Source organism: Oncorhynchus nerka, linkage group LG13 (genome assembly GCF_034236695.1).
Source record: "Oncorhynchus nerka isolate Pitt River linkage group LG13, Oner_Uvic_2.0, whole genome shotgun sequence".
Classification (NCBI taxonomy): domain Eukaryota; kingdom Metazoa; phylum Chordata; class Actinopteri; order Salmoniformes; family Salmonidae; genus Oncorhynchus; species Oncorhynchus nerka.
In genome coordinates this window covers 32,373,523-32,390,648 of record NC_088408.1, presented here as the reverse complement: position 1 = coordinate 32,390,648, position 17,126 = coordinate 32,373,523, and the positions used below count along the sequence as shown (strand labels likewise).

The 17,126-nt window shown below is 39.9% G+C and overlaps 1 protein-coding gene across 1 annotated transcript; it reads right to left on the bottom strand.

Annotated features, from left to right (window-relative positions):
* Positions 1-1,801: 1,801 nt before the first annotated feature.
* On the bottom strand, positions 1,802-16,805 carry LOC115140481 (proton-coupled zinc antiporter SLC30A2-like). Its single transcript, XM_029678823.2, has 8 exons — positions 16,443-16,805; positions 6,591-6,802; positions 5,868-6,014; positions 5,524-5,677; positions 5,068-5,332; positions 4,635-4,740; positions 4,306-4,440; positions 1,802-3,919 (listed from the first exon to the last, which is right to left on the bottom strand). The coding sequence occupies exons 1-8, from the start codon at positions 16,526-16,528 to the stop codon at positions 3,774-3,776; spliced, it is 1,251 nt and encodes a 416-aa protein (XP_029534683.1). The 5' UTR covers positions 16,529-16,805; the 3' UTR covers positions 1,802-3,773.
* Between the last annotated feature and the right edge of the window lie 321 nt (positions 16,806-17,126).

Sequence of the window (17,126 nt, the reverse complement as noted above, 5' to 3'; positions counted from 1 at the left end):
CAGTAAACCCTAGACACTGTTGTGTGTGAAGCCCAGGAAGGCGGACGTTTTTAAGATACTGGATCTGGCACCAACGATCATACCACACTCAAAGTCTCTTAGGTCCCTCATTTTGCCCATTTTAACATTCAAGCGGACAGTAACTGGATGCCTGTCTGCCTGCTTTATATACAGCACATTCGGAAGGTATTCAGACCCCTTGACTTTTCCCACATTTTGTTATGTTACAGCCTTATTCTAAAAAGGATTGAATTGATTTTTTCCTCATCAATCTACACACAATACTCCTTAATGACAAAGCAAAAACTACTCTTTTGACATTTTTTCAAATGTATTACAAATAAAAACATACGTTATTTATATAAGTATTCAGACCCTTTTGCTATGAGACTCGAAATTGAACTCCGGTGCATCCTGTTTCCATTGATCATCCTTGAGATATTTCTAAAACTTGATTGGCCATAAATAGACAGGTGTGTGCCTTTTCAAGGTCTCACATTTGGCAGTGCATGTCAGAGCAAAAACCAAGCCATAAGGTCAAAGGAATTGTCCGTAGAGCTCCGAGACAGGATTGTGTCGCGGCACAGAGCTGGGGAAGGATACCAAAACATTTCTGCAGCATTGAAGGTCCCCAAGAACACAGTGGCCTCCACTGTGAAATAATTTTGGAACCTCCAAGATTCTTCCTAGTACTGGCCGCCCGGCCAAACTGAGCAATCGAGGAGAAGGTTCTTGGTCAGGGAGGTGACCAAGAACCCGATGGTCACTCTGCAGAGCTCCAGATATCCTCTGTGGAAATGGGAGAACCTTTCAGAAGGACAACCATCTCTGCATTACTCCACCAATCAGGCCGTTTTTGGTAGAGTGGCCAGACGGAAGCCACTCCTCAGTAAAAGGCACATGACAGCCCGCTTGTTTGCCAAATGGCACCTAAAGGACTCTCAGACCATGAGAAACAAGATTCTCTGGTCTGATGAAACCAAGATTGATCTCTTTGGCCTGAAAGCCAAGCATCACACCTGGAGGAAACCTTGCACCATCCCTACCTGGCACCATCCAAGTCTCTGAATGTCCTTGGGTGGCCCAGCCAGAGCCCGGACTTGAACCCGATCAAGCATCTCTGGAAAGACCTGAAAATAGCGTTGCAGCGAAGTTCCCCATCCAAACTGACAGCGCTTGAGAGGATCTGCAGAGAAGAATGGGAGAAACTCCCCAAATACAGGATTGCCAAGTTTGTAGCGTCATACCCAAGAAGACTCGAGGCTGTAATCGCTGCCAAAGGGGCTTCATCAAAGTACAGAGTAAAGGGTCTGAATACTTATGTAAATGTGATCATTTTGTATTTTTTACACTTTGTGTGTATGAGGGGGAAAAAAACAATTGAATCCATTTTAGAATAAGGCTGTAACGTAAGAAAATGTGAAGATGTCTGAATACTTTCCGAATACTTTGCACCAACATTACTTGGCTTTATCCATTTTTTGTGGTTGCTGATCATTTTTGCAGTCAAATGGATGTGCCCTAGAACGACAAAGCTTTGTGATAATCTGTTGTGTCATATTTCCTGCTGTTGCCTTGTGCACTACTGCGGATGTAATTAGTTGTCTCTGATTGGGACTGGAGATTAACAGCCCATGAGATTGTCTCTGCATTATCTGGAATCACTGAGAATTATTGGTAAAGCGAGATTTCAACGCAAAGCCTTGAAATATTGTACAAGTTTAGACCTCTGAAAATAATTAAATAATCCACCAGTTATCTGCATACTTTTATTTCAGTTTTACAAAAAACGTACCATACGTAGAAATTAAATATCAAACAAACATTTACACACTTTACTTATTTTATACAATAAATCAAATGTATTTACACGTTTACACAAAATCTACAGGAAATACTGATATTTGGCATATTTACAATTTTCATACAGTACAAGACAGCACTCTGAAACATTACACTTAGCTGGTGAACAAATAATTGAGTAGACTCTTGCCTGTAATACATTGGTTGTAACATAACTGTTATTTTAAGTCCTTACAGTGGGATCTTTCTTTGTTCAATTTCCATATGGTTTACAAATGACAATATATTTACATTTAATATATACTTTCCAAAGTTATCAAAAGTGATCAAAATATAGATTTGTTTAAATGAGGATTTTGGTGACATTAAGAAGTAGAATTCGTCTCAAATATTTGTATTGGCAGCATATGAAGATATCCTTATTACGTCATCTGAATTATAAACAACACTCATGCAAGTGTTTGATAAAGAATGTGTCAATTTCTGCTCATTTTCTGTGCAGGTTACAACATTGAGACTTCACTGTAGGCATCAAAGTACGACAAGCAGGACGAGTGCCTTTTATATTTCATTGTGTCAGCATCTCACACAGACTTTTTTTGTACAATACACTTATCACTATACATTTGAGGAGATTTTCCACTACATTTATTTGTTGGTGCATTTCTTTTTATGAAGCTGACAGGTGTGTGAGCATGCGTGTGGTGTTAGGGGACAGTTATGGAGTAGAAAGCTGACCAACTGAGCCTCCCCAGAATTTAGGAAGGTTGTTTGGAGGCCGTGTGGAGGAACTGGATGGAACTAACAAACTACTGGTACAACAAACAGAAACCCTGTGCAAAGCTCCACGGCATGTAGGCCTATGACAGCGTGGGAGTGGGTGAGGAGGGTGTATGGATGTGGTTTTGGAGAGTGTGGATAGGTGAGAGTATAGAGATGGGGTTCATTTATCTGACCTCTCTCTTCTGAAAACCCATAACAGTGCAAGAAAATGTCCGACCTGGGGCTATGACTAGAAGTGTAACTTAACAACACGTTCCACTATAGCCTATCGTCAGTGAGTTTCAAATTAGGGACAGAGCACTGTCTGAGTCTTAGCCAGTCTATTTGCCTGCTCCGCTCAGGGCATATCATGGGGCATAGATTAATACAGCCCACAATGCTGAAATTAATCGACCAACTCCTTTTGTAAATTGGCCTGTCTTGAGGCTTCCTCTTCTGAGTGAGATGAGTGAGCTTGTAGGATGCTTTCTCACACTGACATAATCCATTATTTGTACCCGAACTCTTTTCAGTTGTGAATAATACAATGCTTCCATTTGGCAGACACCCTCGCTGAAGCACATATAAAAGGCTGGGTAAGACAGAATTGGTTTTAAGGTTCTCACGTCAATATCAATGTATTACGCCAAAGAACTCCGAGACAAGCCATTACACGGTGCTGCTGCCCTAATGCACAGTGCCAGTGAGGGAGTGTTAAAGTCAAACAAAGCCAAATGGCTGTCGCACATCAGCACCAACTGGTGAAGTGGTTGAATACAGTACTAAAAACATGTCCTGATACATGTAACATTGTATTTTCATGTCTGTCTGTCTCCCTAAAATGCAGTTTCTTGTGATAGTTTTATGATAATTGGCAGCCCTCTTAGGGCATGGAAACTATTTTTTTAAGTATCAATATCTCCTGAATGAATGGTGTTTATGTGGGAATCTTTGGCATGATGTGGTGAATATACACACGGTACAGTCGTACATTTGTTTGGGTCCTGTAAAGCTGACGATGGATCAAAAATGTTTCTTGGTTTCATGGTGAGGCTTTTCCACAGTGTTTCCATTCCTAGCTTACGTCCTCAATGATGCTTGTGTATGTGTGCTGTATGTTCTTTATATCGACTGGCAACGTTTTCAAGAAGCCAAACCCGGCCCACTCCCTTTCAAACTCTCCTGTCCCCATGGTGACTGCGTGTGTCTTAGCCCATAGGGTCCTGGCAGTGTGTGCAGTAGGCCATGTCGTCAGAGTACAACTCCACCTGGATGGTGGTGCTATAGAAACCAAACTTGGTTTGGAGGATCTCTGTAGCCTCCTTAAGGACACTCTGGGGATCAGCATTCTTCTCTGGAAAACAACAATGACCATAACAGATGTCAAAAATCATCTATTTTATTTAACCTTTATTTAACTAGGCAAGTCAGTGAAGAACAAATTCTTATTTACAATGACAGCCTAGGAACTGTGGGTTAACTGCCTTGTTCAGGGGCAAAACGACAGATTTTTTTTTACCTTGCCAGCTCAGAGATTCGATCCAGCAACCTTTCAGTTACTGGCCCAACGCTCTAACCACTAGGCTACCTGCCGCCCCATACCATAATGTCTAACTGTGAAGTTATGTATGATATTTTTTTTATTTTGGCCACAATTGGCAATGTGTGTGAATGAACATGCTAGACTGTATGTGCACAATCTAAATGGATGTGCCAGATTGAGTAAAGTTGGTTTCTGACCGATGGCTACGTGGACAGAGACCAGGGTCTGTCCTGCGGTCAGGGCCCACACGCGCAGGTTGTGCATAGACTTCACCATCTTCAGAGACAGCAACACCTCCTTCACGGAGTCAAACTCTATTCCCCTAGGAGCCCCTGTAAAAGATTTGAGGACAGATGAGTATTGCATCAATAGTTCATTCACTTCATGGAACTCACGGCCATGTTCTACTGATGTATTTCTCCTTAAATAAATGATTTTTACAAACTGAGGAAAATTTTATTGTTTGAATTCACCTGGACTCAGGTCAGAGCAAGAGAAACAGAAAAGGCTGTTGAGTTGAGTTTACCTTCCATGAGTACCCTGAAGACATCCCTGAGGATGGTGATCGTGGTCCCCAGGACAAACACGGAGAAGAGGAAGGTACAAATGGGATCTGCTACTTTGTATTCAGGCTGCAACAGAAGGTCCACAGGAGAGAGTATGAGGAGAGCAGAGGGGAGTGGTATCAAGTGGTGATGGGGTGCTGCTCTACTGATGTCATAACACATTAGGCCAGTCAGATCACAGGGAGGGTTTTTAACAGAAGAGCAATATATACCCAGCCAATTCTGTCTTACCCAGCAGGGTGATGAAATGAGTTAAACCCCTTCCTATTGAGACTGTAAATATAAATATATAAGGGATACACTTGTTGCACTGTAAATAAATACAGTATAACAATATGCCATAATGTAATTTGTACTGTAAGATGTATGTAAACACTAGTATTTGTTACTGACCCTGAAGAAGATGACGATGGCAGCCACTAGGACCCCAACACTCTGTAGGAGGTCTCCCAACACGTGAATGAAGGCTGCTCTCACACTGGTGTTGCCATGGCCATGACCCAGAAGAGCATGGGAGTGGCCGTGACCCACATGGGAGTGGCTGTGACTCATATGGGAGTGGCTGTGACCCACAGGGCTCTGCCCGTTCTCGTCTATCTGCTGGTAGCCTGAGCCTTGGGCGTGGAAAGTGGTAGAGTGGTGGAGGATGTACGCCATGCTACAGGACAGAGGGAATAGAGAATGCTACATGACAATAGTCTAAAGTTCCTCCTCTTAGTTTTTCTTAAATTCATATGCTTTGGGGGGAAAAGACAGCATAGTTGAATGCAATATATGTCTGACTTCAGCTGTTATTTGCATCACTTTGTGTAGTTTTTCCAGATCAAGCCGTGATAATGAACCCCTCACATGATGTTTACTATGACGGCACAGCCGGAGGTGATGAGCATCGCTTGACTGTTGATCTCATAGTCGTTCCTGACTATCCTCTCGATGGCCAGGTACACCAGCACCCCAGTCACTATCCAGATGGACATCACTGACACCAGGGCTCCTAGGATCTCTGTGGGGGTTGGAGACAGTGGCGATCAGTATCACACATCCAATGACTCCTGGAAAGGTAATTTTAGAGCATTGTGACCGTGGCTATTATCATTCAGCTATTTCAACATTCGCCATGTAATCTGGAGTTTAAATGGTAAAAGAGAAAGTACATTCACAGATGTTTTAAAGTGATATGTCATGGGCCTAACCTGAGCGGTGCCATCCAAAGGTCATGGTTTTGGTGGGCGGTCTGGAGGAGATCCACAGGGAAAAGAGACTGACCATCATGCTGCCAAAGTCAGTCAGGAGGTGAGCTGCATCTGTCATGATAGCCAAACTGTGGGCCAGGTAGCCACCTATAGACATATTGACACAATGGAGATGTCTCAGAGGCAGGCGCACATCAGGTCCATGTTTTAGATGCTATTGATGATGACTAGGTCTCATGAATGGAAAATACAGACTGTGTTTTTGAACAACTAAACTATTATATTTTGATTACAATGACAGCTAAATTGAATTTCACTTAAAGGGCGGCTGAACTTCCTGATTTGGCCTAATTTTACATTTATTTCATTAAGAAATGCTAGTGACCATGTCTGAATTCAAACGTGAGTTGGTTTCAGGGTGTGGCTTGATGTTGGTGTCTCTTGTGTGTTCATAAATTAACTGGCTGGTGACTGTGGCAAAATTGGTTTGGCTTTGGATTTCCTATCTCCAGGGTTAGTTAGGGGTTGTCAATAAATTGCACAATGTAAATGAGACAATATTTTCATGTTGCACACCTCTAAGTTCTCATTAAATGCTTTCAATATTTGTATATACATTTTTACAATTTATAGTTGGTGGCAACGTCACATGGTCAGGAAAAGCTCCTGGCCCTAGGTATGAAATAGTATTAATCAGTCTAAAATGCTATCTTCCAGCCTTACCTATGACCTCTCCAATCATGAAGATGAGGCACACAATGGAGGCGACGTACAGCTTCTTCTTAGCCAGAAGCTTGTCATGGTTCTCCTCACTCACTGCTTTGTTACCATGACAATGGGCACCAACAGGCTGCTTCTTCAGCTTGGTGGTACCAGTCGCATCTCCGTTTTCAAACGGGAAGTTGGGATAGTCTTCTTTGGAGTCTGGAAAGGAACTGAAAAAGATCAAAGATTATGAATACATTAGCACTAGTGTATATATCGAGGTTGAAAAACCCTGACCTAGTGAGATCTACATAGAGGAGGCTTAACCAAGCTAGCCATCTTGATTACTTCCTAGTCTCGTTCTTGCTGGCATCAAAAGTATAAAAAGTATTAATAGGAGACAATGCGATCGGACCACCATCTAATTGGCCTCCATATAACTCTTACAGAATTTCCATGTGGACGGGGATATAGGAAATTTAATCTAAACCTATTGGATGATAATTTGTTCTTAACTAAGATAAAATCATTCATAATTTACTTTTTTGTACAACATAGGTACAGCAGATCCCCTTGTTGTATGGGACACTTTCAAATGTACGTTTAGAGACCATTCAATACAATGCTCATCGTTAAAACTAAAGCAGTTTAGGTCAAAAGAGATTAGACTAATAAAGGAAATGGAGGAAGTAACAGCGCAGGTAGGTGGTATTGGAAACTGTACTATAGAGGCACAAAATAGGTTAGAGGAAAAACAAAAAGAAATGGAGTTACTTATTCAAGGTCGATCAATGTATGACAAAAATAAAACGAATTGAATGGAAAATTGTGAAAAATGCACAAACTGTTTCTTGAATCTTCAACATAGAAATTCTACCAAAAATAATTGTGGTTAGAGCATTGGGCCAGTAACTGAAAGGTTGCTAGATCGACTCCCTGAGCTGACAAGGTAAAAATCGATCGTTCTGTCCCTGAACAAGGCAGTTAACCCACTGTTCCTAGGCCGTCATTGTAAATAAGAATTTGTTCTTAACTGACTTGCCTAGTTAAATAAATGTTCAAAAATGGCATTTATACAGATTATAACTTCTCATTTCCGACTAATTGAACATTTGTTTAAAGTTTCGCCCTTTCTTAAACAAGCCATACACAGCAGTTACAATTTCAGTTTTATCCTCCAGAAAAGATAGAACAAATGTTATGGTTAAATTCAAATATACTGATTAATAAAATAAAAAAACATTCTTTATGAAAAAATGTTTTAAAATTGTATTATATTTCTTAATGATTTTATGAATAGAAATGGAGGAGTTGTCACATATGCAGTTATTGAAAATATATGGTAATATCTGCTCAATACAAATTTACAACCAACTGATTGCAGCACAACCACAAAATAGAGGAGGCAAGTGGAAAAGGGAGAAGGTTGGGAACTTGTTTGCCTGCCATATATTAAAGATACAAATTGGCTGAAAGGAACTGGCATAAATAGAAAAATATACCAGTTTCCTCTGAGGACAAAAATGTTGACAGCTGTGCCATACAGGTTGCAAAATAAATGGGAGATTTTCGATGTACCAATTGCATGGCACATGGTTTATGAACTGGTACAAAAAACTACACTTGATTCAAAACAGAGTTTTTCAATTTAAATTATTATATAACATTCTTGCCACCAACGTAATGCTATATATATATATATATATATGGGGCATACAACAATCTCAGCTCTGTAGATTTTGTTTGCGATGAAACAGAATCAATAGATAATTTATTCTGGTATTGCCCCTATGTAGCTTGTTTCTGGTCACAGGTTCAGGAATGATTTTATAAAATCACAACGTGCACTTAAAATGAACCTTACAAATAGCAGTGTTGGGCGATTTGGAAAGCATTGGTCAGTCAATAAATAATACTCGTAGGAAAGGTTTTAAGAAATTGAAAATAAAAAAAATGAATATCACATTTACATAAGTATTCAGACCCTTTACTCAGTACTTTGATAAAGCACCTTTGGCAGCGATTACAGCCTCAAGTCTTCTTGGGTATGACGCTAGAAGCTTGGCACACCTGTATTTGGGTAGTTTCTCCCATTCTTCTCTGCAGATCCTCTCAAGCTCTGTCAGGTTGGATAGGGAGAGTTGCTGCACAGCTATTTCCAGGTCTCTCCAGAGATGTTTGTTCGGGTTCAAGTCCGGGCTCTGGCTGGGCCACTGAAGGACATTCAAAGACTTGTCCTGAAGCCACTCCTGCGTTGTCTTGGCTGTGTGCTTAGGGTCTTTGTCCTGTTGGAAGGTGAACCTTCGCCCCAGTCTGAGGTCCTGAGCGATCTGGAGCAGGTTTTCATCAATGTTCTTTCTGTACTTTGCTCTGTTCAGCTTTCCCTCGATCCTGACTAATCTCCCAGTCCCTGCCTCTGAAAAACATCCCAACAGCATGATGCTGCCACCACCATGCTTCACCATACGGATTGTGCCAGGTTTGCTCCAGGCGTGACACTTGGCATTCAGGCTAAAGAGTTCAATATTGGTTTCATCAGACCAGAGAATCTTTTTTTCTCATGGTCTGAGAGTCCTTTAGGTGCCTTTTGGCAAACTCCAAGTGGGCTGTCATGTGCCTTTTACTGAGGAGTGGCTTACATCTGGCCACTCTACCATAAAGGCCTGATTGGTGGAGTGCTGCAGAGATGGTTGTCCTTCTGGAATGTTCTCCCATCTCCACAAAAGAACTCTGGAGCTCTGTCAGAGTGACCATCGGGTTCTTGGTCACCTCCCTGACCAGGGCCCTTCTCCCCCGATTGCTTAGTTTGGCCGGGCGGCCAGTTCTAGGAAGAGTCTCGGTGGTTCCAAACTTCTTCCATTTAAGAATGACGTAGGCCATTGTTCTTGGGGACCTTCAATGCTGCAGAAATGTTTTGGTACCCTTCCCCAGATCTGTGCCTCGACACAATCCTGTCTCTGAGCTCTATGGACAGTTCCTTCGACCTCATGGCTTGGTTTTTGCTCTGACATACACTGTCAACTGTGGACCTTATATAGACAGGTGTGTGTGTGCCTTTCCAAATCATGTCCAATCAATTGAATTTACAACAGGTGGACTCCAATCAAGTTGTAGAAATATCTCAAGGATGATCAATGGAAACAGGATGCACCTGAGCTCAATTTCAAGTCTCATAGCAAAGGGTCTGATTACTTTTGTAAATAATTTATTTCAGTTTTTTATTTGTAACACATTTGCTAAATGTCTAAAACCCAGTTTTCGCTTTGGGGTATTGTTTGTAGATTGACGATGAAAAAAAAAAGTCATACATTTTAGAATAAGGCTGTAACATAACAGAATGTGGAAAAAGTCAAGGTGTCTGAATACTTTCCGAATGCACTGTATATAGCATTTATATAGCATACTTACAGTAAGTCTACTGCCCCGTCATAGAATCCTATTTTCATAAAAGATGATGCTGCATAACAACATGTAGACTATACGCTATAGAATGGACTTGCAGTGGAAATGGCTTTTTTAATATATATGTATTATACAATGGGTGGGTCTAATCCTGAATGGTGATTGGTTAAAAATCTTCCAGCCGGTGTCTACTTCACTAATTACCACCGGCTAAATCAATTATGTTAAAACGTCTATTTACTCTCCTCCATCTGACTGTGCAATTCACTCATCAGTCTCATCAGCCCAGCCAGACAATTTATACACCTCATCTCCACTATAAAACACATCTAGACATTATCTTACATTTCTTTTAGACTAACATTTTGTTTTCAACAGTGGAGATTTGTATAAACCTTATTGTCTGCCAACATTTGCAACATTGTTTAAATATTCAAATTCAATCTCCAGCTGCCCCATAGTAATGAACAAGTTGGGACGAGACAGACAAGCAGGCAGCGTTTCTCAGACAGTTGAAATCATGAATCAGTTGTCATCATTTTCATGGATATATACAAAAGAAATGCCAAGTGAAAAAAGGTCACGCAACGAAGTGCAGCTAGTTTGCAGTCTTTCCAGCTTCAGTTTGAAGTGATTGTGTTAGCTGCGTTGTTGGCTAGCTCCTCTGAACAACAGTGTCCTGATGAGTGAGCACATTTTCTATGCCAGGCGAAATCGAACCTCATTAACTTATTGTTATGGATGTATCCAAATAAATGTCACTAGAAAACAGCTTAAACAAATGCAGCTACTTTGCTATTATTTTGGCTGCACTTTTTGACATGACTAAGTTAGACGTGGTTGGCTAGCAAGAAAGGGAGAAGAACGTTGCCAGCCAGTATGGCAATGGAACATTTTGAACGAACGATTGGGTCGCGTCCATAAATACAGAACAAAAAGACTGAACTAATGGGTCCTGTCTCTGTCAGAACAGATAGAGCGAACGACCAGGCGACTTGGGTAGCAACCCTAGATTTGTGTCGGGACTGTATGTTGTGGAAGGATGAAATAGTATGAATAAATTCATCAACATAACGTTTTTTATGAAGTAGGTTTGATATTCCCCAACTGTGTTTGTATCACCTGAGAATTACATAAATAGCACACTCCAACGTCACCGTATGAGATCAGATTCAAATTAAACCAGTATAACAAATGCTGGGTAGGCCGTCCCCCCCTCTCTCTCTCGCCATGTGTAATGAGGATAAGCAGGATGATGAGACTAATGAGGTGGAAAAAAACGCAATTTTGGCTTCTAGGAGATAACCCAGCTTTGGGCCGCGACTCCATCAGTCCAGAGCCCAGGGACACGAAGGCTGAATGGAGTCGGCCGAGTGGAAAACTGCTTCTGTTTAATCACACCATGGGGAGACGAGAGCAAATACACCCCCTCCCATCCTAACCCAACGCAGAGGCTATTCAAAATGTCCGTCTGTCACACACACACACACACACACACAGAGAGAATATATACAAACATAACATAAACCCTCGCTGTGAACACACACACACACACACTTTACATCAACACATCAGCCTAACACTGCAGAGCAAACATGATTGGTTAACCTCAGGATCGACTCCATTCAATTGAACAAATGGAGGGCTTGTCTTGAATGAATATGTTTTGGGGATTTCTATACAGCAGTTCTCAAATAAGGGATCTATGTCAGGTTAAACCTTTCCAATTTCAATCAGTTGGCGTGTCCTTGCCCAGGTCATAAATAAAACGCTTTACGTAATCTAGCTTGTTGCCATCTTCAAATCAGGATAAATCCTATGAGACCTGTCCATTTTCACAGCCATGTGAACTCGTCCATTTGCAGGATATTTTCTGATTCAGTGCAGTATCATGTAATTCTTGGCATTACACCATACTGTAGGCTACACTGACAAAACCTCTTTGTCCTACAAAGAAAATAAAGATTTGACAAATCAGCATCACTGGCTCATTACTGTTTAAAACATGGATGGTCTTATACACAACCAATATTTACATCTTGTCCTATCTGGAACCATTTTATAACAAAGATTTAGAATGAATGCAAGTGGGTTCAATGTACTCCTCAAGGGAAATAAAGCAATGTCTTGTACAACATTGGTATCTTGTACCTCTTAAATAGTAACTTTCACACTGTATAGAGTTCTACATAAACGTTCCCTGGCTCAATTCAATAAATGTTCTTGCTCCTTTAAATCATCATGCAATAGTTTTTTTTAAGTAAAGATAAAAAATATTATGTATTTGGTGTAGAATAACGTGAGCAAATGTATCTCCAGGTTTCTGTGCTCAAGACAAGCAGACTAAAGGGCCTGCCTGAGGAGAGACTCCGCAGTGCATGAAATTATCCGAAATGTATGAGCATTCTTCAAAAACATTACATTATTACAGAGTTGGCCATTGGCTATGAGCAAGGAAAAAATATTTATGTTGACTTTCATTATAATTTATTCAGCCAAATAAACCTGGTTAAATAAAGGTGAAACAAAGGGGGGGGGAAGGAGGAGGATGTCTAATCAAAAACGCATCTTATTTTTATATTTTTTATATTTACCAATGGGTTAATAATATGTTAATTGTGTAATCCTCTAAAAACAACCAATGGTCCAAACCTCATGTCTCTATCATAATCCGTTCATGAATTGGATTGAGTTTTTACCTTTGTAGGTTGGTCAAAATTAGAGCGACTAAATCCATGGAGGCCAGACAAAAATGTTTTGTCATAAATCAGGAAAATAGCATCTCGTAATCTAGGCTGGATGCTGTGAGAGAATTAAAACTCCGGACAGGTTTTACAATTCGTCATCTTTCTTCTCATAAAACGTTATGGAGATTAGATATATGCATAATGATTGTGACACAATACATGTAGTATTTTAGTATACGGTTTTCATATTAATGCGAAGTTCCTGTTCATTCTGTTCATTCTGAGCTGTTGCCACTAGATCAACGACACTAGATGCTTTGGCACATCACATGTCAGGTTAGAGAATATACATGTTTTATTAAATCAATAAATGTGATCTATTACATTGTGTAATATATCAGATGGTGCCGTGTTGTTCACAGTGGTGGTCAGAATAGGAGTACCCCATTTCCTGCAGTCCTCTTCAGGTCTCATGTTATACGTTTCATAATGTATATTATGATGTATATTATGATTATGAATATTGGGATGTAAACACATATCTGACATATATATATATATATATATATTTCACCTTTATTTAACTAGGCAAGTCAGTTAAGAACAAATTCTTATTTACAATGACAGTCTACCCAGGCCAAACCCTACCACGATCGACACTGGGCTAATTGTGCACCGCCCTATGGGACTCCTATTCAGCCTGGAATCGAACCAGGTTCTGTAGTGACGCATCTAGCACTGAGATGCAGTGCCTTGGGAGCCAAAGGTCTGACTGTGATCAGATCTTATAGGTGTAAATGGACCAGATCGGGATGAAGGACGCATGTTAGAGGCAGGTACTGTATACAGGGCTTAAATAATTTTTGTCGTAATGTTTTGTGATGTGTCGTGCAATAAATGTTGTTAAATTAGTAATTATTCTTTTTTCTTCTTTTGTGTTTTACGGTGAAGTAATCCAAAAGTAACTGAAAGTAATCAGATTACGTTACTGAGTTTAGCCATAAAAAAAAGTAGCGTTACTATTACAATTTTAGACAGCTAACTAGTAACGGATTACATTTCAAAAGTAACCTACCCAGCCCTCTATATAGGCTTCATGTAACCTTAGTGCCTTCTATTGAGAGGGATGTTCGAAATAGGTCTATCATCATAAGGCCAATTAGCATTACTGTTAGACAGACTAGCGAGGCCCATTTTCATGAGTGATTAATCAAAAATAGTTATAATCTACCATTTCTCAGACACAATACTGCCCGGTTCAGCCTGCCTACAAACCCGAGTCTGATGCTGGATCCCCGCCAGTATAGCCTTCACTGCAACAAGGATCTGCTGTTGCTTTCAACATTTTATAGGCTAAAATTGTTCTCTCCTAATTCGATTTATTCGAGTATCGTGTTAATTCGTCCATTTAAAAACAGATTATTGACTCCAGTTCCATCCTCTTCCAAATGGTCTTCTTGGTTTCAAGAATAGACTACATGCACAGCTTGCAGCGATGATTTCCAATGTATGGGTGGCTCTGTGGCTGTAGACCGACCATCCTGCTTTGCTGATCTGGCATGAAGTCATGGTGACACTGCAACAAACCCATCCCACCCCCACATAATGTCTGCACCAAATAACTAGAATGAGATGATAGGGTCTGCACACTCAAACATGCCATAAACATTCTCCATTTCATGCTGCAATGCTTTGCAGGGGTTGTTGGTTCCTGAATCATCAGTCTCTCTCATAGCTATTACATCAGACATGGCATGCATTGCGTTGACAAACAACCTAACTTTAATTTGTACTCCTGTCTTGCAAATAATTGAATCAAAGCTCAGAAAGATTGTTTCAAAGTCCTCTTGTCATTGTTGAATGCACACTGCGCTCACTGGTAGTTTTCCTAACAGGACCCAATTAGTATAATCATCTGCACAGTTTTTGACACTTGTTTAGTAAGAGCGAGCAGAATGGCACATGTGCTGGTGCATATGGGGGTCGAAATCAATAACTTTGACCATTAAAACAATTAAAATGAAATTCATGTTATTAAAATGTCGTATTTCCAAATAGTTTCGGTCTCGGGTCATTACACGTATTTTGAAGTAATTGCAGACATTGAAATCGTTATTAGGTTATATCAAATCTGCGACCTCGGCATATAAGGCTATTATTGGCTATTTTTACATTATTGGAAATGAAATGCTGTAGGCGGGAACATGATGGGTGCATCTACGGGGTTAATTAAGCGCAGGCATATTGCCATTCTTTACTGCAATTTAACTAAGTAGGCTAGACAGCATTCACACAAGGAAAATATATTAATATCGGGGGCATTTAAGATATTTATGATATGATTAAGATATCTATTTTGGCTAGTGTTTAACACATCTAATTGGACATAGTCAGGTCTCGCCCAATCCAGGATAGGCCTTAATAACCCTTGTGATGATCCGGGTGTCACATGAACTTCCATAACGTACGCCTAATGTTATTATTCATTGTATTGTAATACATTTCCAAAATCAATAAAACATCAAGGATTCTATATGACTTGCTGTGACAGGGGTGCATTCTTTAATTTCACGTAAAATAGTGAACTTGAGTGCCACAAAACACGAGCATTTGTCAAAGAAATGTTCTTCTTCCCTGTCCGTGCCGAAATCGAATACCCTTCACTCATTTGTGTTTTCGCCTTTACAATTAATTTGCCTTGATTTAGGGAATCGATTATCAAACACGATATACTCAGAGAATAGACTGGTAGTTTTAGATTAAATTAAACAAACGTGACTCATTATAATAGCTAAATGTAATGTATGGTGCTTTGTTATTTTCAATATAGGCCTAAATGTTGAATATAACTAACTACACCGGACTCCCCCCCCCCCCCCCATTAAATAAATATGAAAAGACGATTAGATAATTAGATAAGTAGTATTACAATTAACATTTATTTATTTTTTAAACTTGACGTTCTTAAATCAATTGTATGTTCTCTTTGGCAGCACATGGTAATGGCTATGCGTTTTTTCATTCGAATAATATAGCCAATAAAATAGTCTGTAGCTATTCAGGGGTGTTTCACCATTCCCCCCATCAGATCTCGTAATGAAAGATGAGTTTTTGCCAGTGCTCAATGAACTTCCCTCGGGCCATCCGTCAAATAGCCTACTGTCCAAAACGAAGCCAAGCATGGAAATGCATTTGTTCATTCCCATAAAACATTCCACACACGGACAACATAATAAAAGACTCGGCGTGAATAAAGCAACGTTAGGCTACTATAGATATATACAGTTCAATTATGCTGAGTCCTTGGAAATTGTAGGCTATGTGAATGTCTTCTATTTGCATGAGCTTTGCCCAGCATGTTACTTCATGGTAAGATACATTTTCGTTGCAATACCGATTGTTTCATTCTATGTACTCATTCTATCGGTTTGATTTTGGTAGCCTACATATAGATCTACAACAATTACAAAACGCTACACTAGCAGCACAAGATACATAGTTTACACCAACTGCCCTACACCTTAGCCTATACATGCTCTCAGTTTAATAAACCCTTGTCTGCATTTTAAAAATATATAGAGAGAGGTCTACACAATTATGGCTGTATAATTGTATTTATAAATTAAAATTAAATACTCCCTCTGAAGAATGCTGATAGAATGCACAACCTATCAGCATGTCATCTACAATAAACCTAAAACCTATAAGATATATCTACTGAAGATTATTTAGTTTGATATAAAATTATCACTGCTCAAACATGGGAAAAAAATTGCATTACCTTTTCAGTGAATACATTTTGCCATTCTTCTCGCTAACGAGGTGAGACTTTTCTGAATTTATTTCTGAATTCACAGTGGTATCCATGGCTGTGTCTTGTCACGGTTGTATCTGGCAAATGAAACAGAATCTGAAGATGCGCACGAGTTTCAGGGAGATCAGTCTTACTTTATCTTAAATGACACGGATAAAATTCGTCCAAACCATTCCAACTGTGCTAATAAAACTAATTAAATTATTCATGGCAATAAGTATCACCGTTTGCAAATATGGGATCCGATACGGACTAGTAAGTAGTCTGCTCTCAATTCTACTGCTGTAGTATAGGATATGATAAACTTGGCTCTGGATGTGCAGGCTTTGCTTTGGTGCAGCTACAAGTAACAGCTGTCTGGAAACAGCCAAGCCCATAAAGGTATCGACAGCACGTGTCGACGTCAAAAAATGTGCAAGATGTTTCTGCAGCTAGACTATGCTAATTGAGAGGAACAGCACGTTCAGAATTGTGATTGGGTGCTTCGGTGCGGTGCAACGGCCTGTAGCTACAAGTAGGCTACCTATTATTGAAAGCTCAATTAACGTCGTGGATATTGACCATAGCCTATAGTTTATTCAACAACGATTTCCAAATTAAACGACATTGTCACGACATGCAAATAGCATAAGACATTCAAAGGATTAAAAA

Coding starts and splice junctions, on each gene's coding strand:
- LOC115140481 (XM_029678823.2), bottom strand. CDS start 16,528: ATGGATACCACTGTGAATTCAGAAATAAATTCAGAAAAGTCTCACCTC. Junction 6,803..16,442: donor AAAATGTATTCACTGAAAAG/GTAATGCAATTT, acceptor GATCTTTTTCAG/TTCCTTTCCAGACTCCAAAG. Junction 4,741..5,067: donor CCATCGTCATCTTCTTCAGG/GTCAGTAACAAA, acceptor CTTCTGTTGCAG/CCTGAATACAAAGTAGCAGA.